We start from the raw sequence: 24427 nt of genomic DNA on the forward strand, positions 1-24427 counted from the left end.
TTAAAGAGTCATCTCACTTCTTTGCTCCAAGAACACTTGCCATTAATCACTGCACAGGAACATTGTGACCTCCTCCCCCAATGGCTTTATGCCCGAGATGACTAGTTCAGCATCATTAGGAAAGAAGGAAGAGGGAGAAGGAGCTGGAGAAGATTTGGTCCCACCAAAGATGTGGGGAAGTAGGTGCCACTATGGGAAAGTCACTTCAAGTGATGGGATAGATGGGAAGAAGCACACAAGTGCTCACAAGACTCCCAGACCTAAAAGTATTAGAAAACAACTAAACCTTTGCCTGCCTCAGGCAAAAAAAAAAGAGTGGGAAAGGTCCTGTGCCAAGGTATGAGCAGTTCAGAGCCTGGGCCGAGCATGCTCCCATTGCCTCATCTGACAGATCTCCCTGTCTGCCACACACCCTCCCAATTACCAATGAGCTGTGCTTATTGCTATGACCACTGCCATCTCACCAGTACCTAACCCCTGCACTGCTGCAGCAAGTGCCTCAGTTCAGTGCCTCTGCTGTTCTCCACCAGCTGTGATTTACCCAGAAGGAACACCAGTTAAATCGATCATGACAGTAGGTAAAGCTGCTGAGGAACAAGTTCCTTGCATATGGCTTGGACTTCACGTCTCAGTTTCTAGAAACTGAGAGAATCTGTGATTATCCCTAACATAAAGTTAGTGATACCAGAAAAGAGCCTCTGGGTATGACTGAGCAGGAAAAAATGCCCAGAAGCCTCAATTCAGCGAATTCACAAGGCCCCATGAAAGGGTGGTACCTGCAAGCCCTGATCAGCCCAGAGCTGACTGCAATTTGTTACAATAGACTTTAAAATCATAGAACATATAATCAAGTAGTAAAAGGCCATGAGGATCCTCCCATTGAACTTCCAGACCTAGCAAAACCCCACCATTAGTTTTACAATTCTTTCTTCCCATTGTATCTATATTTCACATTCCAGATCTTTCTGTGGCTTGCACTGTATTACCAAGTGCTCCCTGAGGAATTAAGAGGAGACTCACTCACACTGTTACAGGTTGTCAGGCTCATTGGCGAAGGCATTAAAACCAAGCTTGAATGTCTTAAAACTACTAAAGCCCCATTGTGGTGTATCCAACACCTTTAACACTGTCCAGGCTATGGGAGGAGGATGGGGCAAGCACCAGCCGGGGTGCTCAGGCAGCCCCAGGAGAAGCAGCTTCCCAGGGGACAGCTCTGCCAAGCAGGAACACAGTCTGGTCAGAACCAGGCACAGGAAAGGGTCTTTCTTCAGGGACTCACCAAGTTAATGAGGAAACCTTTAAACCAAGGTCAGTGAGGTTGGTGATGTGAGCCTACAGGTGTGTCCAAACCACAGAGCCCTGGGCAGCAGCCTGAGCACAGCTGGAAAGGAAACAAGACAGAAAATAATGGCTCATTTTTGTTCACCTGCTTTGCTGTCCATGTCCCAGTGACAGAAATGCACCAGCCAGCCCTGTGCCAGCAACAGCAGGAGATTCCCATACAAAAACATTGCAAACAGAAAGTTGTCTGCAGAAGGAGAATATTGTAAAAGATACATTTCTTAATTTGCTACTGGAAAACATTTTTCAACCAATTGATAGTGCTAGCTTGTATTTTAATCTAAAACATTTTGATTTTCCTATGGCAATTGGCAAATCCTCTTGCTGGCTGGATCACCTGTGAAACTGGCTTTTTCTATAAAACACTTTGGAAGTCTTGTGTGACTGACAGCTGTCATACCGGCATCACAGAGTCTCTTCTTTTATCCCTGTGATCTCCTTCCTTGCTTCTGAACTATCTCAGGGATTTTGGGAAACCAGTTAAAAGCTCCCAGCAGAGGAGCAGTAGAACCCCTGGGATCCCTTCCTTCACCCCATGCTGTGGTTATAGATCATGATCATCTCCAGCAGACAATGCTGAAATAACAGCCTGCTGAAAGAAACAGGTTCTCCTTTTCAACCAGTGCCTCTGGGGGCTCTTCTCTGTTGTGTGTTTGCTTGGGTTTCAGGCAGGTAAAGAATTCACAAAGATTTATAGTTAGAATCTTCCTTTATCCAGAGGCAGAAGTTTATGTTTTTCACTTAATATGTCTAGAAATAGCAAGAATAAACACTGAAGAAAACTGCCTGTTTTCAGAAAAAGAGAGGAAAGTCTTCATTTCAGATTTGAGTGATTTCTGCTTTCTTTAAACACACCTGCCAAGTTCTAGCTTTTCTTTCTTTTCAACTTCATAAAAAAAAAATTGTCATTGTCTTGGGGTGACTTGGGGTGAAATCAAGACGGTCATAAAGGGAACAAAAACCAGAGCTCCTTGCATTTTGAATGCCAGGCTTTTGAAGTGTCCAGCAGTTCAGGGTGAAAATTACCAAGGGAATGAGAGCAAAAAATGTTTTAAGAGACAGATAGACATTTGTTATCAGAGGAAAGAATGAGGTAATTTAGTTCATCTGAAACACCCAGATCACCAAGAAAATTGAGCTGACATTTATACACACATACACTAATTACCGGAGACATGAGGACATCAGAGGAGTTCCCTAGGCTGAAGAGATCACAAACTGCATGTCCTGGGTACCTGGCTCTGGGCACTGCTGCCCAACAGATCCAGTAAAGAAAAATCGTGTTTCAGTATAAGGGTGACTGTGGGCACAGCTAGGACTCAAAGAGCAAAGGCTAAAACAGGCTGAAAATAACTTGCAGGTAACAAACATTCTGGGTCAAGACTGAAGGGGGATTCCGCTCAAAAGAAGAATGACAATTTGACAACTGAAGCAAAATTATCAGGTTACCTTCCAGCCCCAGCAGCGAGCCCTGGGATGGCAGCCAGCTCTCCTCGGCTGGGAGCAAAACACCAAAGCACATCCCTAATCCCAGGAAGAGGCCCCCAGAACATGGCCAAGTGGTTCTTGAGTACATGGGGAAAGGCAAATGGTCCTTGAATTTCACTTAGCCAATTGTACCTTGGATTCACACTTCAGAGTGTCTGGGTATCAGGCTGTAGGCAGAACACAGCCAATAAATAAGCTTTAGTTCATGGCCATGGGTACTCAGTGCATGGATTAGGTTAAAACTGCCTCACACTGAGTGATACCTGCTGGTCTGTCTGCATCCTCATGTGCCTGATCCCACCAGGCTGACCTGCTGTGTGGGGCTCTGGAGAGAAAATCTGTGCTTGGCTGCAGTACCACCGGATCTATTGATGCCTTAGGTTTTAACTTTTATATTTTTCATATCCTGTACTGCTTAGTGTGTAACTCTGAAGTTTCTTGTAGCCTGTTAACTTCTGCTCTCTTGTGCTAGGTAGACATAACAAAGCCTCTCTGGGCCTGCTTTTCAAGGACACCCAGACCATCCTAGGCCCAAAATGTGTAAACCAAAAGCCTCTGAGAGGAGGGCAAGCTGAGGGGAATTACATCATTAACCTGAAGCTTTAATTGGAGAATTAACCCTGCTATGCAAATGAACAAAACCTATAAAAGTGTGAAGAACTCATGACCTGTCGTCCATCTTGGGGTCCATCTTGGCAGTGGCCTCTGGCTCCCAGGGTGTACCTTTGAAGGCCTGTCAAATACATACCTACCTTATTCCTTTAGTGCTGTCTAGTCTCTGTTTCTAGGTAGCCTCTCAAGGCATCACTGTGAACTCAGTTACACAGCCAAGGAAAGGTTTTAGTGCTTCCCTGAAAGCCATGGAAGCAACTAATGATTGATAGTGCTTTATTGATGGTCTGATTCTGCTACCTCAGGAGACTCAGGAGAAGAGTGGACAAAAGATAGGATGCTGACTCATGAGCAGAAATGGAAAAAAAAAGATGACACGTTGTTCAAACCAGCCTTCAGAGCAGTGATGATTCTAGGAGACATTAATGACTGGGAGAATATCTGTGGGATTCATCTGCTTCATTTAACTTTCCCAGGGCAAGTGTTTTTCAGCTGTGGGCTTTCACGTATATTAGATGCAATATTATTACTCACAAATTATCAGCTGGAAAGGAGAGACATTATGTCAGAGGATGAAAACTGACACCCCCAGCATTTCGTTCAGCTTCACCGGAAACCTGTCACCTCCCTGGTCTTTTTTGGAAGTCTGAAGATTTAAGTTCTGCGTATCAGAGGTATGTGGCTACTCTGCTCTGGCTGACCACTGCAATCCATCAAGACCTATTTTTAGACACATGAATAACGAAGGATTTTGGATTGGATCCTGAAATGTCCTGAGCCTCAACAGGAATGTGGCAGTGGCACTCACAGGGCCTAGCTCACAAGTGCTTGATTCGTTCATTTGCTCAGAGCTCTCCATCCCAGTGTGTGCTGTGAGTCACATCTCCCCTGCCCACGGCCTCCCCGTGGAAGTGGTTCCAGCTGGGGGGGTCTGTGCTTACTTGGGGTTCAGCCAGGGTCCGGGCAGTTCCACCTTCTACTGATGTTTGTGTGGCTGTGAGTGCCACAGCCCTGGCACAGTCTCCCTGTAGCCCCCCCAGCCCCCTGCCGGGCTGGAAGCTCGGGTCGGTCACGGAGGTGTTGGGGACGCAACTGCTGCTCTTCCTTGGCCGGTCTGTGCTGCCACTCTCGGGAGCCCAGGGCTCGGGGCAGTGACTGGAGCTTGAGCTCAGGCTGCCTTGTCTCGTTTGTTTGACTGTGTTCTGTCGGCTGAGACACCAAACTCCTCGGCCGTTGCTGTGTCCGAGGCTCAAGGGGTCCCTGACAAGGCACCAGCACAGCTCCAGACCTCCGGCACCGGCATCGGGACGAGCAGTGTCACTGTGCCACATCCCGAGCGTGGAGGCTGTGGTGTCACTGTGCCACATCCCGAGCGAGCAGGGTGCCTGGTTTATCGGCACCTGGGGCCTCTGGAATTGCAGGTGGACCTCCAGGGACAGGCGGGCACATGCGTACACTTCTTACGACATGTCACATTCTTTTCTCCTGTTGCAGATGACTCAGAAGCTCAGATCGGTGCCCACGTCTGTACAGTGTTTCTCAAACCTTGAATTATATTTTGATACGATTTTTCAAATTCTCTGAGAAACCCCTGTTCACTCGGAGCACGCCAGCACTCCGAGCTCGGCAGTCAGTGAGGGCTGGGTACGACAGCCTCACCCACCGCCATTGTCGGGGTGAGCGGCTGGGGACAAACCCGGTGGCCCACCCCGGGTCACGGGAACCCGTCTCGAGCCCTCCCCGCCTCGGCAGCCCTCGGGGCCTTTTCCCCCGGGGGGCCCTCGGGGCCTTTTCCCCCGGGGGGCCCTCGGGGCCTTTTCCCCCGGGGGGCCCTCGGGGCCTTTTCCCCCGGGGGGCCCTCGGGGCCTTTTCCCCCGGGGGGCCCTCGGGGCCTTTTCCCCCGGGGGGCCCTCGGGGCCTTTTCCCCCGGGGGGCCCTCGGGGCGCCGCGTCCGGGCAGGGCGGGAGCCCCGGGCCAGCAGGAGGCGCTGCGGGGCCGTGTGACCGCCCTGACGGCGGGACGGTGCCACAGCGCCCCCTGGTGGCACCCGGTGCCCTTCCCGCTCCCCCCCGTGCCCTCTCCCGGCTCCCGGTGCCCTTCCCGCTCCCCCCCGTGCCCTCTCCCGGCTCCCGGTGCCCTTCCCGCTCCCCCCCGTGCCCTCTCCCGGCTCCCGGTGCCCTTCCCGCTCCCCCCGTGCCCTCTCCCGGCTCCCGGTGCCCTTCCCGCTCCCCCCCGTGCCCTCTCCCGGCTCCCGGTGCCCTTCCCGCTCCCCCCCGTGCCCTCTCCCGGCTCCCGGTGCCCTTCCCGCTCCCCCCCGTGCCCTCTCCCGGCTCCCGGTGCCCTTCCCGCTCCCCCCCGTGCCCTCTCCCGGCTCCCGGTGCCCTTCCCGCTCCCCCCCGTGCCCTCTCCCGGCTCCCGGTGCCCTTCCCGCTCCCCCCGTGCCCTCTCCCGGGTCACTTTCTCCATTTAACGACGCTGTTGTGGCGTTTCCCAGTGGCTCTGGGCTGGCACTGCTCATTAGATATCGGCACCTCGGCTCTGGACCCCCCGGGACCGCTTGCGTATTTTCCTGCTTATTGAACTCAAAACTTCTTTTGGCACAGGAGCAGCCGAGTGAGCCGGGATCTGCAGGGCAAAACCCACAGGATGCATCGCAGTTACGGCGGGGGGTCAAGCGTGTTTGAGTGGGCAGAGGTGGGGGCACTTTCTCGTGTGAGAAGTCGGTTCCACACCTCACATTCTGTAACATAGCAAAGCAAACCACCAGGAATAAATGAACCACTGGAGACATCAATCCCTGCATTTCACAGACAGGCAGATGTGAAACAGCTGAGGCAGTGCAGGCATGTAAAGTACCTGTAAAAAGCCCTGATGGCAATGCGGATCTTATAAAGAATCACAAGACCTTCAGCAATGACAGGACCTCAGTGTGACACATTCCAGCTGAAAAACAGACTGCTACATTTACAGTGGGTGAGAGATGGGACGGGACGCAGCCTGTGTCATGTGCCACCCTCCGGGTCCTCAGCCTTCCCAAAAGCCGCCAGCAGCCCGGCCCCCTCCGGGCTCCATTCTGCTCCTGCAGTGTCCCTGTGCTTGAAGCCTCTCTCCCACCTCTTTGAGGCAGCCACCCACACCCAGCCCCTTGCCCATGCACATCCTGGGGGGACACTTTACACCAGGTCCCTGTGAGGTGAGTGTCAATAAAAACCCCATTTACTCTTGTCCACATAGTGACAGAGGAATACTAAAAATGAAAATGAATTCAGGATCGTTTAAAGGTCAGTGCAGATGCCAGAGATGAGGACTTTCCACCTGAGAAAGCTGAATTTTGTCCTCCTATGAAAAAAAAGAGTGGCTTCTTGTTTTGGTGTGTAGGTGAGAAGGCCCATTCTTTCTCACCTGAGGGATCAGTCTCTGTGCAAACAATAGTACTGTGTGAGTTAACACTTCTCTTGTATGGAAAAATCATCAAGAAGAAGCAATTCCTGTACCTGAGTCAGGGATCAAATTTTTTTTAAATGGCCAAAGTCCACAGTAGCAGTAAAGTGCCAAACCAAGTAATTTGGTTTTACAAGCTTAATAGTTACTCAATTAGCTAATAATTACTTCACCGGCAAGCTTATCTCCTGCACAAGCACTGGACTCTTTGACAATAACAAAAATCCCAAACTGAGTATCAGTTCAGGTGACCCCTCTGGCGTGCTCAATGCCGTGTGTTGAGGGGCAGAGCACCCTATGAGCAAACCTCAGGTGTCATCTTACCACAATTAAAGCCAAAACAAGAGGAACCCTCCATGGAGGGAAACATGTCATCTTTTCCGTCCCTCTAACTTATACATTCCTCTTCCTACATCTCCCCATCTTTCAAACTAAAGCCATTTGGTCTGGATTTGGAGGGTGCCACAGCGCTTTGGGCGATGTTAAAGTGAACCCAGTTAACAGCTTCCCTTTCAATCACTCAGAAGTGACTCAAAAAGCCTGTGAGCCCTGTGTGGAGCTGCACAAAGTTCATATGGTCTGGTTAAAGGATTCGCAGCAGCAGCTTCATTATTCTGCTTGGAAAGTTTGTTCAAAAGGAGAGGTAAGAAATAGCTCTTCAGAGAGAACAATAAAGTATTTTCTTTTGGTGTAGTCACCTAGTTTTAACACTTTAAATGCTAAAGGGTTATTTTAATGTAGCTGCAGTGCTTGCTGTGCATGGTTCCTGCCCTGTCTGCTCGCGGTCAGGTGAGGGAGAGCGTGAGTTCCCCAGCAAGGGGAAGGGAGCCAGGGGATGGCTGAGGATCCCAGCAGGAGCACTGGGGAGAAATGCACAAGGAATCCATCAGGCTGTGCTTCTGTTCATGGAAGTGTTTATTGGAGAATAACAATTAAATTCAAGGAAACCTCAAAATATCCCATACTCCTGCCTGGACGAGGCGCCAGGCAAAAAGTGCTGCTGGGACCACCCATTAATTGCACAAACTGCATGGCAATGAAGCAGCATTTGCAGTTGGGGCACATCCACAGCTGACTCCCCACCTGGGTAACCACAGCACTTCTTTGTGCAAAGGGCTTTTCATGCTGAAAGAAGTCAAAACACATGGAGACAAAAGTTTTGGTCATGGATTTGTGTCTGCCAGGAGCAGCAGTCTATGCTTTCTTGCTAACCCTCTTGTAAGAGGGAATATCATCTCCTTTTCATAACTCAAAAGTTACACAAAACCCAGAGGAGAGTGAGGGTGCTGAACCAGTATTTTATTTGACTGTTAGCCCCCAAAAAATGTTGGTGGATCAAATCTTACTGTATTACAACCACATAGATATTTTAACAGAGCATGTATCAAAGCAAGAGCATCCAGGAGGTTGCGCGTAATCAGGGGGAAGTTTGCCAGACTTTTACAAAAACAATCACCTCAAAGAAACAATGTTTTCTAAGGCAGCTCAACATTGCCAGACTGCAGACTCCTACTGAGGAAAGCACTGCTGTGTAATGATCAGCATAGGATGTGCTATGAGGAAACAACGTCAGCTTTTCAACTGGGAGCAAACTGTCCCTTGGAGAACTGTTGCCAGGTGAGGGACATCTGCCTACTGCCATGGTCAGACAAGCAGCCTGTGGGTTTGACCTTGGCCTGCACAAGGCTGAGGGATGCTTACCCAGCATACTCTCCTGCTGAAGGATGAGGGGCAAGAACAGACTCTGTTGGATTTATTTAGCCCAGAGTAAGGAGTTTGACAGTTCTCTGAGAGTGGGTTGGGATACACATGCAAACTGCATTATTTAATCTCACTGACTTTTTCCAGTGTAAAGAGAAGAGCATTTGAATGAGAGTAAGTTTTTAAGTTACTGTAACAATGTTTATTTGCATTTGTAATTGGTTTGACTTTTTAAGAAGAAACATATTGTTTATTGAAACCTCCACACAGTAATATTAGGAAAATGCCATTTGCAGTGTCATAGACTCCCAGTTTTCCAGACAGTAAAACACCCAACTTAGTAGTAATGTCTGGCTTATGCTGTAATTTACTTGTAAGACAAAATTAAAGGTTCCAGTACTGCCTCTGTGGTGCCAGTTTCAGGCAGGACTCCACTCCAGTGGAACCAAATCGAAGGCTCATATGGTCAGAGCCAATACCTGAGCCTTGGATATTTGCTGTCTGAAGAGATTTTTCTAATTCCATTTCCTCCCCATAGCATATCCTCTGCAGAGTAATTCCTGCAGATGTGAAGGAAAAGAGATCACTGCCTCAGACAGGAGCACTGACCTGAAGCCTTTGTACTGTCAATGTCACTGGAATTTGCAGTGTCCCAAGCCATGCCAGGTCCCTGTCCCTGTCCCAGCTGCTCTTGTCCTCCTCCTTCCCACAATAAGTTTAGGAAAAAGCAAGATTCATGTTGCTCTTACTCTTTCCTCCCCTTCACAGTTTCATTTTGAAATACAAATACATTCCCATCAAAGCATCTTGATTTCCAGATTTAAGCAGCCTTTCACCCAGGTCTGCGGCTGTGACACACTGCCGGTACAGGTGGAAATGCTCAGCTGTAGAAGTGTAGTTTAGAGTATTTTGCATGGGGAGACTGAAGCTCATTTCCTTTTCACTGTCTTTTGAAGCTCAACACTTTACCATCACAAAGGCTGAGCCAGTGCAGAATGGACACAAAGAAACTGGTTATTCTTTCTGAGAAAGAGGAAAACACAACTTTGGTGGATTTTCATAGCCATAGGCTGAAGTTGGCCATGTGCTCCCACTGGGTATCTCTCACTAGTGACCCAAACCCAGCTCGGAAACACGGTGGCTGGCTCTGCCGTGAGTCCCCAGAGCAGCAGCTGCTGGCGCCGGCTGTCAGGCACCCACATCCCCAGGAATACCAGCTATCTCTTGCATTCCAGAGGCACCATTTGGACCAGGACCAGCACTCCTGGTGCACCCTGCCACCAGTGATGTAGCTGGAACACAAGGATCAGTGCTTGAGGCGAATGCTGTGGCACATTGTCAGATGCTCAGTTTAACTGAGCAGGGAATACATGAAGGTTCACATATAAAGGTTTACATCTCATAGGTCAAACTTCTTCTATTTCCTGATTTTGGGTTGAAAACCTGCAGGTCTGGTTTGTTTCATTGTGATGGAACCAACACAATGCTGGTTCCATCTCAGAAAAAGCCAGAACCCCCAGTTCCACAGCTGCTGAGTCATTGCTGCTGCTGCTGCTGCCCACAGGATAACTACAGGACAGAGACAGGCTGACCCAATGGGGAAGGGCTGCCAGGCTGGCAGGGAAGCCACAAAGGACACAGTTCTTGAGGACTGGTAAAAAAAAAAAATACTATTGAAAGTGAAAATAATTTAGATTTTATGCTAAAGAAATGTCAATTCACAAAGTTAGAGCCCAAACAGCTTTACATCAAGCCACAGTGGGCACAGCTGGTGTGTGTATAACCAATGTAGCTTCCCTGTGTTTCCTTAGACCATGAAAGGCTTCGTGTGCTGTTAAATAATTCTCTTCGTTTTTGCTGACTATTCCAGTGAAAAATTCACTCAACACACCTCATTCTGGAGCCCACAGGTGGCAGTTCATCCCTAGAGAATTCTGACACCTGAGAGAACAAGGTCCTGAATGACCCAGTCAAAGATTGAAGCTTACGTGCTCTGGGCAGAAGGTTGACTTGACAATCTCCAGAGGCCTTTCCAAACCCATTTTCCCCATGATTTTGCAATCCCAATGTGATGCTGCCCAGCTGTCAGATGAAGGGTTTAGCTTTCTGCCACAATTGGATGCACGCTGGATATGTCTGTCTTTGCAGAGTTCCTCTGGGAGGGTGTCTGTGCCTTCTGGCATGTGCTGCTTCTTTTGTGCCAGCAGTTCTCAGCCTTGGCATCCTGGAACGGTGGGGAGATGGGCTGCAGAGCGTGGCCCTGGGCCATGCTCCTGGGCCGGCACACGCAGAGCAGGGACCGGAGCTCCGTGCGGAAGCTCCCATTCAGCCAGCAGTAGATGAAGGGGTTGTAGCAGGTGCTGCTCATGGCAAACCAGTGAAAAGCGAAGTACAGAGCATTGCTGCTGTGGATGGCCCTGCAGGAGATCAGCACCACGTAGCAGTTCAGGGGAAACCAGCACACGGCAAACACAACCACCACCACCATCAGCATCTTCAGTGTCATCTTCTTCTTCCGCTGATGGGCATAGTATTGCTCCATGGTGAGGTCCCCGATGGCATTCCTCAGCCAGAGCTTCTTGGCCACCATGGTGTAAGTGATGGAGATCACAAGCAAGGGCAGAACATACAAGAGAACAAACGTAGTCAGGTCCAAATACTTCCAGAAAAGATCAGCAGGAGGAGGGAAGCTGGGGAGGCAGACCGTTCGGATGGTGCTGTTTCTGAAGATTAAAGAGAAAGAGCTCTCAATTCCCCTACCAGCTGCACACATCTGAGGACGAACACCTCAGACATTCAGACGGGTTTCAGTACAGGTACAGGTAGCAGAACTCATTCAGTATCATGGGCAGGTGCCACTTCCAATGGAGAATTTTACTCTAGGTTTGACCTTTGGCTCCAATGAAGGCATCTTAAACACATCCCCAGGAAAAGAAAGAAATCATTCATATTGACGTCTGTGTCCTCTGCTGATGAGGAGGCCCTCTCCCCTGTGCCTGTCCCAAACTACATGGCTGAATCTCTGAGCCCAAAACAACTAATGAACCAGCCTGGAAGCAATTCCATCGATTGTCATTGTCCCTTTGTGACAGACACAGAACCCGTGCAAAGGGAAGGAAACTTCTGTTTCACCACCCTTTCTGCTCTAATAACATGGATGGAAAGGTGTGCCCTTGGTTTCTGTGGGGCTTTGTAAACGTCATACAACAAAAAATATGTAAATGTCTTACCCAATATAAAACCTTGTCAGAGTCTGATAAATGGCGTGAGGCAGCGAGAAGCAGCTGGCCATAACCCAGATGACAATGATGCAAATCCCTCCTGTCACCATGGACATGCGTGGCTTGAGAGGGTGCATGATTACCTGCAGAGAACAATGACTCCTGAGGATTTACAGCATCTTTGTCACTCTTTGAGACCCATGTTGCATGTCAGCAGCAGCTCCACATCTCTTCAGTGTTAAAAGGCAGAGACAGTCACTTTACAGGACTTCAGGGAGTACAAGGGTCGGGAAATGCATGGAGTTGTGCACGTATTGAGTGTTGCTGCTGGCTCAGAGCCTGAGCAGAGAAATACATTCCGTGTGACCCATCAGCATGACTGCAGAGACCACGGTGGTGAGATCTCTGTTGAGCTATATGGACTATGGAGGATTATCTTAGGCAATGAAACAATAATTAAAAATAGATCTATCATGTCATCCAGATGATTTCTTGGCTGATGAAGTCTTTGGTATTTTATGCATGTCGTTTGTAGTCCCATTATAAATATCTACTTAATCAAGTTGTACAACTCCCCTGGAGTATCTGTCTGCCATGGCACTTCTCAGGACTAGCAATATTTTTAGAGGCAAGTGTTGGTTTCCCTTTTGTCAGGGACATCTCACTTCTATCTTTGTGATAAAAAAGACAGAAGTGGCTCATCTATGCTCCGGCAGTCCCTGTGACTCTCTGACAGCAGGTGGAGCCTACTCTTGTTTTGAACTTCATCCAGCCACTATCATGTGAAGTTGCTTTTTGGTAGCAACCGTTTCAGTGGCTCCAGCACTATGAGAAATCCACTCTACGTGAGAGCTCACTCTGCTGGATCTGGCCTCCCAGCACTCGGCACTCATCAGCTAAAGCACAAATTAGAAACTCTGTTTCACTTAAGGAAACCCTTCAGTCTGTATGCATTACTTGACCTGAAAGGTTTTCATGGCTGGGAAGTATAGAGGAGAAGGAGAGAATTTCTCACCTTGAACTGGATGAGTTAACATAGTTCTTACTGTTTCCAGCCTTAGGCATCCCAAAGGAATGGGGCAAGCGTCAGAACTGACAGACTCCCATAAATCTGTGTGGAGAGAACGTGTGGGCTGGCTGGTGCTTGAATTCAGCACTTAGCCCCACCCTTCTGGTGGGACTGTGCTTCGAGGCAGGGCTGATGAGGGCAAGGAGCCTACGAGCCCAATGGCCCAGGCAGCGCAGGGCTGGAGCAGGCTGCCTGGCACTGAACTCCTGAGGTTTTCAGAGTCTCCAAGGACAGAGACTCCACAACCTCTCTGTGCAGCTTGTTGCAGTATTTCATCACCCTCACTGTAAAAATCACAGGTATTTTGTCCTCTGCCATGAAAGCTGGAGTTCTCTCCTCTGTTCCCTGAGTCTCAAGACAGTGCAGGTTTCCAGGTACTGGGATTTGAGGAGGAAACAACTATTTTCTAGCAATCATAGGGGTGGTGTCTTTGACATACCTGGTGCCGGTCCAGTGCAATGGCAGCAAGGGTCAGCACAGACACGTGGACAGAGCAGTACTGAACAAACCGGCTGATGTGACACATCAGCTTTCCAAAAACCCAGGTGCTGCTCACAAACCGCACCTGAAGAACAGACAGCATTGGATTAACAGGAGCAGTACCTGAAGAGAAGCAAATTGGCTTCCCAGGTGCACAATATGGAAGAAATGCTTTAATACAGCTTTCTGAGGCTTTGGAGGTGCTTTATCCTCAGTTTTTCCTGGGGAAACTGTGATTGCCCAAGTCCTTCTCAAACTGAGGTGAGATTTACAGCACTGTGCAAACACTGCTTGAGCAGTGCTCTGTCTATGTTGTGTACATGTGTACATTTGTACATTTACCCTGGCCGTTCTGGAACACATAAAGAAACCTTAGCTCCACTCCTCAACGAATCTCTGCAGGGCACACTAGGTGCCTCCCAGAAAACGTTATATACCTTTGAACATTTGGATGCTGAAAGCTGCATGGTCTCCAAACTTAGTGAGAGAAATACATGGAAAAATTTCTCACCTGTTCCCAGAGAGGCTTTACTGATGGTGGCTTCTCTGCAGAGGAGAGTGTGCCAAACTGCCTCATTCCCTCATTATTCCTGACTGTGCAATATTAATTACAAATGAATATAATTCATTTTGCTGCAGATTAAGCTAATTTGAAGTAAAGTACATTTACTACAAAGCATCTGTCCACACAGAAAATTAGTCAAGACTAGCTAATTTGTTTTCAATTAATCTAATTAATTTCCCTGTAGGGGCGACTCTTGCAGTACTGACTGAACTGGAGCAGTGTGCTGGATCTCTGGAGCTGGTGTAAAGCTCGTTCCTGAGAGAGCTGGCAGAAATTTTAATTACACGTGCCTACTGTGTGTCTGTTGGTGTGCAAACACACAAGAGGGCACCAAGCTCTCCCTGAACAAATTACAGGATGCAAATCCCATCAGAGCAAGGCAGGGAAATCCCACCAAAGAAACAGCACCAGTTTAAGAAAGGGTGAATTCAAATAGCTAATTCAAGACCTGCTTTTGGAAGGCAGAAGAACACTCTGGGCAGGGATGAAGCAGGAGGATTTTGAACAGGAGTGCTGGGTCAAATATAGGTACAAAGTCCTGTTTACATGGCATTTACCGTCTATGACAGTAGGGCAAGAAATGAATCTTTAATTCTTCCCACCTCATTCATTTAATGTTCTTTTATATCATATATTATTTAGTCACTGAAAATAAAAAAGGACGATTAGCCCCAGGAAGCACCGTCTGTAGTGGCTGAGGGAGGGACATGCCACTGACACTGCTCAGTGGCAGCCTAAGTACTTCCCTAAGATGTTGCACAGGGACTGACCTGGTTCACGTTGTTTCAATAGGAAACCAGCCATTAATTGGATTTTCTTGTGTCAAACTTGTCCCCACTTCCTTCCCCATCAACAGGCAAAAGGGGCTCCCAGATCTGTGCCTTGCCTGGGCAGAGGGGGAAAGCTGCAGCAGAGTGACCCCTGCAATGGACTGCAAGGTGGGGGCATTGGCCCTCAGCTCCACTTGCTCAGGGGGTGTTGGGGATGGGGGCCATGACTTGCACCCTCGCTAAAAGGTAAAAGGGGAAGGGGGGCAAAAGAAAGTCTGGGTACCAGTCTGGTCCCAGCCTGTTCAATCCTAGTGCACACAGCTGACAGGCACACACAGACACCAGCAGGCACGGCCGGACAGGGCTCACCAGTGTGAAGGGGGTGTTCAGGGTGGTGATCATCACGTCAGCAACAGCCAGGTTGACAATGAAGAGGTTGGTGGCAGAGTGCATCCTCTTGTTCTTGATGACCACGTGGCACACCAGGATGTTGCCGAACAGTGAGATGCAGATGATCACGGAGTAGGCGACGATCAGCAGCGCCTTCACTGTCCGGCTCTGGGACTCGCCCTCATACTTGGCTCCGCTACCAAAGTCCCCCAGGTCCTCCAGGTTCAAGTCACTGTGGAAGAAGGACTGGTTAGGGAAGCCATACAGTGCAGAGAAGAAGTTGGTTGTGTTGTGGTTCTCTGCTCTCCAGAAGGGCTTGGGCATGTACGGCAAGGGGAGCCAGGTGTGCTGTCTCATGGCTGGGGCAGCAGAGCCCTGGTCCAGCCGCACACTAGCCAGTGCCTTCTGCCAGCTCAGCTGCGAGAGCCAGTGGTTGCAGGAGGGAACACACACAGTTGCATTTTAAAAATCTGCCGCACGGATACAAACTAGAGAAAAGAGTTGATAAATGGGTCCTTCTGCCTGTGCTGGGCACACGTCACCTTTGCTTCAGGGGCTCCCCATCAGCTTTCCTTCTTAAGTCCCATATGTGCCCCACAGAGAAGCTAATTTAGAGGCTGAAATATCAGAGATCCCCAAACACTCTCTCTGCACCAAGAAAGAAATCTTAGTGAATATTTCCTGTCGGGCACTGTTCTTCTTCAATCTGCAACTTATCCTTGGAAATCCGCTTTACTGGTTCTCCACACAGTCCTTAATCCATCAGGTTTCTGTTTCCCAAGAGTTTTCAGAGCTTGGCAGAAACGAAAAAGCAACGGCTGCCTTTCACTTTGCTTTTCCCCCTCCAAGTATCTCTGACTACTCAGTGAAGCAGCTTTGCTCAGCAGCAGACTGGTCCCTGTGTTCCCTGTGATATACACAGCTGCCAGATGACACACTGCACAGGAAGGAGCCAATGGCAGATCTCTTCCCCGTTTTTCCTGAGGTGTATCACAACCCACACGTGGGCAACGGCACAGCTTGACATGTGCAGATCTAGAGAGCAGCAAAACACAGATGGAGGCTGGATGTGCTGTGATCTCCTCCGTCTGCTCTCTGCTCTTCTCTGGACACCCAACACAACAGCTACATGGGGGTGAAGCATCTTCACTACTTTGTGGCATCTCTCTTTCTCTTTATCCCAGAGTTTTAGCAGAGAATATCTGAGGGCTTTGTGCTTGGCCCCAGCCCCTTCCTGCTCTCATGTGGTGTAGAGGATAGAGTGAAAAGTGAAACACAATCAGACAATAAGAGCAGCAGCCCAGCATGCATGGGGGTCACCCAGGATGGTCGGCTGCACTCTGCATCCTGGCTGGGCTGGGGCCTGCACTGAGCCCCAGGGTGTTCAGGCACCTGCTGGCATCTCTGCAGCAGCTTGGCAGAGGCTGCAGGAACACACAGGGCTCCATCCCTGGGCTCCTTTGCCGTATGGCCCCGATAGGTCCCTTTGCCATAGTCCCTGCCGTTTCCTTGCTGTGCGTCAGGAGGATGAGGGGGCAGAGCAGCACCGGCTGCACATGCACAGACCCAAAGTGGTGAGATGTCCCAAGTGCCAGAGGTGGGCGACTCTCATCACGTATTCCTGCAGAACAGATTTATTCTGTCCCAAGTGCAAACACTTCAGCAATCACATGCTGATTTGCTGCAGTTATTATTCACTTGCAAACATTCTGAGCTGCTTCAAGCAGGCTTTGGGGTTCATCATGCATTGGTGCTAGCTCCGCCCAGTCAGACAGAAAGTGAGGGAGAAATGTACTTTTGCCAACTCATCCAGGTGAATTGTGCCACCCGTTGTTTCTAAAGAAGATTTTTGGCTTTCACATTTGACACTACTTGAGACACAAATTTTTGGAACTTTCAGTTTTGTGAGATTATTTAGCATTTTCCTTTTTAGTGCTCTTTTGAAAAGAAATGCCAGATTGCTGAAATGTCAGTTGAGATGCATATCCATCTTCCGAACAGATCTAATGTGATCTAATGTAATCTCATAAACAGATCAATGTTGATGAGAAATCGGAGCTATACTATAAAAATTCAGATCCTTGGGAACATTAAAACAGCAGATTTCAGGCATTTTCACACCTCATTACCATGGTTTATTACCTTTGCTCATGGAGGCCAAGGGGGCTGTTGGGAACAAGTCTCTGAATTCGCTGGGTTCATGGAATCTTTCCTGTACTTCTCTGCAGGGACTTTTTCCTGCCTGACAGAGGCAGGTGAGATAACTCAACTGTCACGCTCATTGTACAGCATGTAAAATCATCCAGGGTCAAGGCTACTTGCACTTGCACCTGAATTTAAGCTAATTTTAAGGAAATTATTTCTAAAGACATGATTCATCTCCATTACTGGACTGAATTTAATGATGAAGCAGATCATAATAGCAATGGAGATTTTCTCCCCAGGCTATTACCATGGGCTCACTGAGTATACACATTCAAATGCTTGTCCCTGTCTGCTCCCACAAAGATGTACAGAAAATGCTTTTATGACTGGATTATTGAGCTCAAAAAGCGAATAAAATTGTCCCCACAGGTCCCTGCAGATAATTATATTTCATATTTATGAGGTACGTAAAGACCTCACAAGAGGGCAGATGAGAAATCCTGGGAACCCAAGACCACTGCGCTAAAACTTTTCCTAATGCAGATGTTCCCATCATGCTCCAAATGTGCATTTTCTAGCTTCTTGTCCTTGTCTCCACCCATTCTTCCCCGAGCTCCACTCCTGGTGCTGAGTGCAGGCTTCCCACGTCATCCTGCAGTCAGGACACACAGAGAGTTGATGCCCAGAACACCCACCAAGAAAGCATCCAGCCTGCAAGAGAATCCCCTGTCCTACCAGCTGGGAGCTGTGCCACAGGAAGCAGGGAGCACACAGATCCTGGCAAAGCCTAAACCAAGGTCTGCTGGTGCAAACATGAGATTTCTGCCTTGAAAAAGAAAGTGTCTCTGCTCTGCCATTCAGAGCTGAAAGCAGCTGGAAGCAGACAGGAAGTTTCAGTGCCTGAGCCTTGTCCAAAGGGAGAAAATTCAACAGCTGAAATTGTCAAGTCCAAACAAGGAAAATTTAATTCGATGTGTCTGTTGCACCATGCAGCTTCTTGCAAGATTTCTCTTCCCTAGAGAGGTTCATAGTTTACCCTTTTCTACTTAAAATACAAGTTTGATAAATAACAGAAACAACAAGAGCTATAGACCAATCCCTGCAGTTTTATTTCACTCAAAAGGTGTGTTAGAAATAAGAGTCTGGACAATCCTCATAAACCATGAATCTGCAACTCTTTCTTTTTTCATATTTGCTTTAGAGCACTTAGGACACCGTACTCCTCTTCATTTGCAATGACTAGTCCTGCTTTTGTGACTCAGAAAATGTGGGACGAACAGGCAGAGGCATTTTCCAGGACATTTCAGGGACTTGATAGTAAGACTTAATAAATGAACGGTGATTACAGAGTCCAGTAATACATTAAGTAAATATAGTAATACATTAAATAAAGCAGTTCTGTAATTCAGACAGGTGCTAACCATTCAAAACCATGCTATACACGATGCCTTTCTGGGCAGGTGAGCCAAGGTTTGGCTCCTGGGGAGGGAAAGATTCGCTCAGCCCACAGCAACACAAGGGTCACCTGCGTGTTCCGCCATCCCACGCATATCATTCACTACGTGCTCCTTCTTGATACATGAGAGCCATTGCAGCTATAATCCAGCTTTTACAAAATATTTTCACTTACTGAGGGCAGACTTTTAGGCAAAAACATAAAATTTACCACTCTCAATGTGGTAAATTTACCAGTCTCAATGCCTTTTGATTTTTCCCTGAGACAAAGCCTTCTTTGTGGGGAAAAATGTGGAAGGAAGGTGCTGAGCACAGACTATCTCTACCAGATACTCAATTATGTCCCCTTGAAAGAGTATTTTAGCTTTTATTCTCAGAGCTTTCTCGGAGGCAGTGTAATTGGATTCTCATGCTGCAGACAGACGGAAGGAACAATGGAGGACATGTGTGGGAGACCAGGGTCCTGAGGCTTGACTTAGGAGCTGGAAATTACTTCTTCGAATACGCTAGACCAGCCTTTCTGCAGTGAAGCCTGACATATAAATTACAGTGAACTGGAACGTAGGGGAGGAGCTGCATGACCTTGGATCCAACTGCTGTACTGTAATGGACCATGTCCTGTCCTAGAGAGCAGTCTGGGTTAGCTGAGTGTCCCTCACCTAGGGAGGAAGAACTCCCCAGAGCCAGAGGAAGAGTCAACTCCAGGCCATTGCCTTTATGAAGCTCAATACAATGTATCTGAGAGGTTTACCATGACTTCTCTACTGTACCTGCAATTATTTCTAATTCCATGTGCCAGATACACAGTGAGGACCAGCTGTAGCACACACAGCAAAGCGCTCAAGGAGGGTAGCGGCATGTTGTTCTCAGCTGAAAGCACAAAGTTATGTTCTAAAATTTCAAGTTATTCCCTATGACTATCAAATGACTGTAAAGTAAAGCCAAGGGAGTCTCTATTGGCTCAGGACATGGAATTTGACATGCACTAATCCAAAGATTGTTTCTTGGCAAAGAAGGCTCAGCAGATACCAAGGAGACAGGACGTACCCGGGAGATGACGTGGCAACTGTCACTCATGGTCCATCAGGAGATGGAAGCAAGCACTGCCTGGTTCAGGCAATGTTGGGGATTTTTCACTTTCTAGAGGATTCAATACCAGGAGAAAAAGCCAGATGGGCTGCTCCAGAGCCAGCTGATGCTGGCAAAGGCTGGGGAGTTGCTGTGGAAGCCTCTGTCAAGCCTTTTTTCCTTAGTTTGAAGAAAACTCCTCTGGAAGGATGGAGTAGACTAAAAACTACTTTGAAGTTTCTGAAAAATAAAAAAAACCAAAAAAAACCAGTCTGACTTTGCTATCAGCTACAAATGTTCAAACAGGAATCAAGAGCCATGGTCCTTGAATAAGTGATGCAGAAGATAAAATATGATTTGAAAGGAAACACTTCTGAAGACAGGGATGCCACAAGCCCTGAACACACAGTCCCAAAACTCACCCATGAACAGCAGCAGCTTTCTTTTGCAGAGAGTAACTGGAGGATAGGTGGTGTTCTGCAGGTTGTATTCTGAAAATGCTGGTTTCTCACCGAAAGTCTGAATGAAAGCCAGGACATAAATGTCATCAGCAACAATCTGAAGTTTTAGCTATGGACAATCCATTTTAACCCATTCAATTTAAAAAAAATTAAAAATACGTTTCTCCTTCAGAAGCAAGTGCTGCTCTAAAATAACAAAATTTCCAACTTCAGTCTCTCAACCCAGACTTCAGTTGCTGAGTTTGGGGTCTTGGTACAGAGCCCGAGGAGGTAAATGCTTCCAGGGCAGGTGGCCCTGGGCAGGGGTCCCTCAGGGAGGAGAGTGGTGGTAGATTGACAGTGAGAAGCAGAAATGGCCTTGTCTCAGGTGTGGGGAGGTCTGCTCTGGAAGCAGCTCAGCCAAGAGATCACTCCTCACCTCCACCTGCCAGCACTCATCTACTGCACAGCGCCCTTCACATCCTTGCCAACCTGGGCATCTCCCAGTGGGATTCTTTTGCCCTTAAAGCACTCACAGCCTTTTTCAGTACCTCTTATCATTCTTGGATTTTGTTTTTTCTTTTTCATTTCTTCAAATATTTCAGGGGCTAAGTTTTGGAAACACTGATGACTATTCCACCTTGGATTAGTTTGCATTCATAGTATGAGAAAACATTTCATGCATTCATTCCCTTCTCTCTTTTCAACTGTCCTTTATCTGACTGCTCCAGGAAAATCAGAATTAGCCACTGCTTTGTTTTCTCTCCTTACAGCCCAGCTGCACTCACTACAATTCCTGGATTGCAAGAGAAAAAAAAAATTACTTGCACTATTTCCTTTAGATGCCAGATGCCACATTTTCAGATGATCTACGAATCCCCACATCTCTTTTCAACATCCAAAATTTCAGGTACGGAGGCAACACACACCCCAAAGGAAAACCTCTCTCTGGCACACCGACACATTGGTGCTCCTCCTGAGAGCCCTCCTGACTCTATGGGCTCCAAAAGGCTTCTTGGCAAGCTGCAAGAGTGATGTCAGTGCTCAGGAGTTCCAAACAAGGGCTGTAGCTGGAGAAAAACTTGGCAGGATGTCTGCCAACTGCTGCACTGCCCGCCCTGCAGCAGGGGCACAGCTGGTTTTAAAGGGTTTTTGACCATTTCCCAGCTAAACCCTACTACCCATTTCTGAGCACAGACCAACTACATCAGGCTCCATCAGGTGTACAAAACCAGCTGTTACGAGGGTACAATCAGCTGAAACCTCCCAAAATTGTGCTGTTATGTAAAATTACACAGCTGCTACCCTCTGTCCATAACATCCCAGCCTTTCTTCTCTTTGCCTGTTTCCTGGCACTGGGGGAAGCCAGGTGGGTGGTATCAGCAGTCAGTTCAGGGAAACAGAGAGCCTTGGGAGGAGCAAAAATCAGAGCCCAAACGGCTGCTCCTTGGGCTTGGCTTTGGGTTAGGGTTAGGGTTAGCAGGAGGTGGACTCAGAGCAATTCTTCCCAGCTGAGAGCAGAGGCTGGGGACAGGTGCCAGAAACCCCCACACACACACTCCCTCTGCGGCACCAGGTGTTCCCACAGCTCCCACCAGGCAGCTCCATCCCAAACTGCATGGGCTGCCCTGGAGCTGCTGCTCCAGCACAGTGCAGGTGGCAGCAGCTTGGTCTTGAGGGACTCCATGAGACACTTGGATTTGAAAGAAAGCTGGGAAGAAAAGAAGCAGAATGTGTGTCCAGAAACAGATGTTTGTTTGAGCTGGTCCTAAAGATCGAGATGTTAGAAAAACCACAAAATCCTTTGGAAGTGTCCTTTTTCCTGTTCAGTCTCAGGTTTCTGGTCTCGGTGTGTCTCCTGCTGTAGAGGACCGATGCTGGCACCAGGATACAGGACTGTGGCACTACACCCTGCCCTGGGGCAGGCCCCTGCTAGCTGAAATGGGGGGACTGCAGTTTTTTCATAGTACCACCAGTAATTTGATGAGGTGACTTGACAAAGGTATGATTACAGGGGGGGTTTATAAAAATTACTGTATAGAAGTATTTTCAAGACAGAGGAGTGAACAGCCAGGTCAAACCCTGGTCTCTGCCCACCACATGCTCAGGGCAGCCAGGGCAGCTTGGGACACCACAGCCTGAACTCCCCCCTCACCACCTGGGCCTCTGGGAGCCGTGGCCACCAGGATACTTCCACGGAATGGGGTGCACTGACCCCTCCTGCAGCCCAGCCTGAGCACATGGCCAGCACCTGTCCTCCCTGCTGCTGTCCCCAGCATCAAGCCCAGCACTGCTCTGCCAGTGGCTGCTGACCCTCGGATCAGTGATGACACCAGGCACCTCTGCAGTCCCAACCCCATCACCCCATCAATCTCAAACTTTTCCCCAGTAAATTGCTTTCTCCTTTAAAACTTTTCCTGAAACTTTTTGAACTCCAAGTGACTGGTATTTTAAAGTTCTTGTCATACTGTAAATTGCCAGTGATCAGCAGACCAGAAATTATTTGGTCTTGTTTTCTCCCCAGCACACAACATTCCACATTCCAGAAACACAAACACACTCCAGAAGAGTTACTTGGCAGTGAAAGTGTAATGAGACAGCCTTTGTTCTTCTTTATTTCTCTGCAACATAAGCAACAAGAGTGAGTAAAAAAAAAAAAAAAGTCAACCTCACCCAGCTAAAATAAGCAAGAGACAAGAACATCTTCATGTGTTCCCTGTTAAGCAGAAGGAACACAGCTCAGCCAGACCCACTGGCAAGTGCTGAACCATTCACTGTCCTGGAAGTAAAAAAAAAGAAAACAATGTTCTGAAAGATAAAGCCATTCCAAAGGACTGAATCACTGAGAATGGGAGTTCCTTAGTGCAGGGAAGCACGTGTTAGGGAAAGAAAAAAGTGCCTGAGTCAAACTACCCTAAAGGCTTTGCTTGATGAAGCAGCCTGATGAGACCTCACCTGCTTCCAGAACACATTTTTTAGGGTAATGTCATTCATTTCTTTTAATACGGGTGAATCTCAAGGAGGAATGATGCCACCAGGGCTGCAGTCATCATCATAACTGTTTTCCTCCAAAGACTGCCATTGTATCTGGGCTGTCAGCTTGGAAGAAATGTCTGAAAGGATATAACTGAAAAAGAGAAAGAAATAAAGTTTAAAACCTCTTTTCTAACAGTCAGAATTTGAAAAGAAATACAAAAGTCAGTGAGAGGTTTCCTATGTGAGAGGTTTTCAACACAAATTCCTACATTTTTTTTATTTTCTGCTGCTGGTTACTTAAATTAAGGACCTTCTCCTTAGGCTGGACAGACTCAGGCATTAATCAAATGCAGGCAGCTTCTCTGAGGGCTTACATCTTCTCTTCTGGTCATCAATAGATCACGGCTGCAATTGCATCTGTCCTGAAATCAGATGTGGGGGAAGAGAAGGAAGATGGAATTTAGGAGTCAAATAATCTATTTTAGACATGTTTCTTTCCAATCACTTCTTAGTGTTTTGGTTTGGGTCATTACACTTCACTCTGGAATGGGTACACTGGGTAACAAGGGAGAAATACAGGAGGAAAAAAAAAAGAAACAAGGGAGAAAAAAAAACCCCAACATCCCAGCAGCTCCAAAGGTGCTGAGGACTGACCCAAAACACAGAGAAATGCACCTAATTTTATAAAAGTAGCTTAGAAGTTGACACTGCTAGTCCTGTCTTTAGCTCCAATCCTGATCCCTTTGAAATAAATGGTATTGTTTGTGTTTTCCTTAAATTTCCCAGAACATAGCCCCATGAAAGATCAAAAATAATCTATTTGGGAACAGGCTGTCTCCTTTCATACACTCAAAACAACAGCACCTCTAACACTGGCCAAAAAGGCTTTATGCGCCTGTGTACCTGATTTGCACATAACTCTCACCTCCAGAAGGTATTATGAAATTCTAATTATAGTCCATCCGAAGCAAAGTGGCCCTGGATTACATCCAAACTTCTCCCAAGCTGGGCAGAGGGTTTTGTGCCTGGCAGTTTTACAAACCTCTTCTGCTGCCAGCTTAACAGGATAATATTCAAAAACCTTGAGAACTCTGAGTGGAAGTGGCTATTAGTTGCAAAGGTTCAATTATCAACAACAGTACCTGAATTGCTGAACCTCAGACCTAGCACAGAATGTCTCCATAACCAAATATTGCCTCTTTCTGAATCACTGGAACATTTGTGTGAGTCAACCTGAAGCAAAACAACCAGCCCTGCACACAAAG

General features: G+C 47.8%; 1 protein-coding gene across 1 annotated transcript; it reads right to left on the reverse strand.

The window, feature by feature from the left end:
• Positions 1-7845: 7845 nt before the first annotated feature.
• LOC125333175 (probable G-protein coupled receptor 83) lies at positions 7846-15948 on the reverse strand. Its single transcript, XM_048318904.1, has 4 exons — positions 15058-15948; positions 13313-13438; positions 11814-11947; positions 7846-11306 (listed from the first exon to the last, which is right to left on the reverse strand). The coding sequence occupies exons 1-4, from the start codon at positions 15433-15435 to the stop codon at positions 10682-10684; spliced, it is 1263 nt and encodes a 420-aa protein (XP_048174861.1). The 5' UTR covers positions 15436-15948; the 3' UTR covers positions 7846-10681.
• Between the last annotated feature and the right edge of the window lie 8479 nt (positions 15949-24427).

Source organism: Corvus hawaiiensis, chromosome 14 (genome assembly GCF_020740725.1).
Source record: "Corvus hawaiiensis isolate bCorHaw1 chromosome 14, bCorHaw1.pri.cur, whole genome shotgun sequence".
Taxonomy (NCBI): Eukaryota; Metazoa; Chordata; class Aves; order Passeriformes; family Corvidae; genus Corvus; species Corvus hawaiiensis.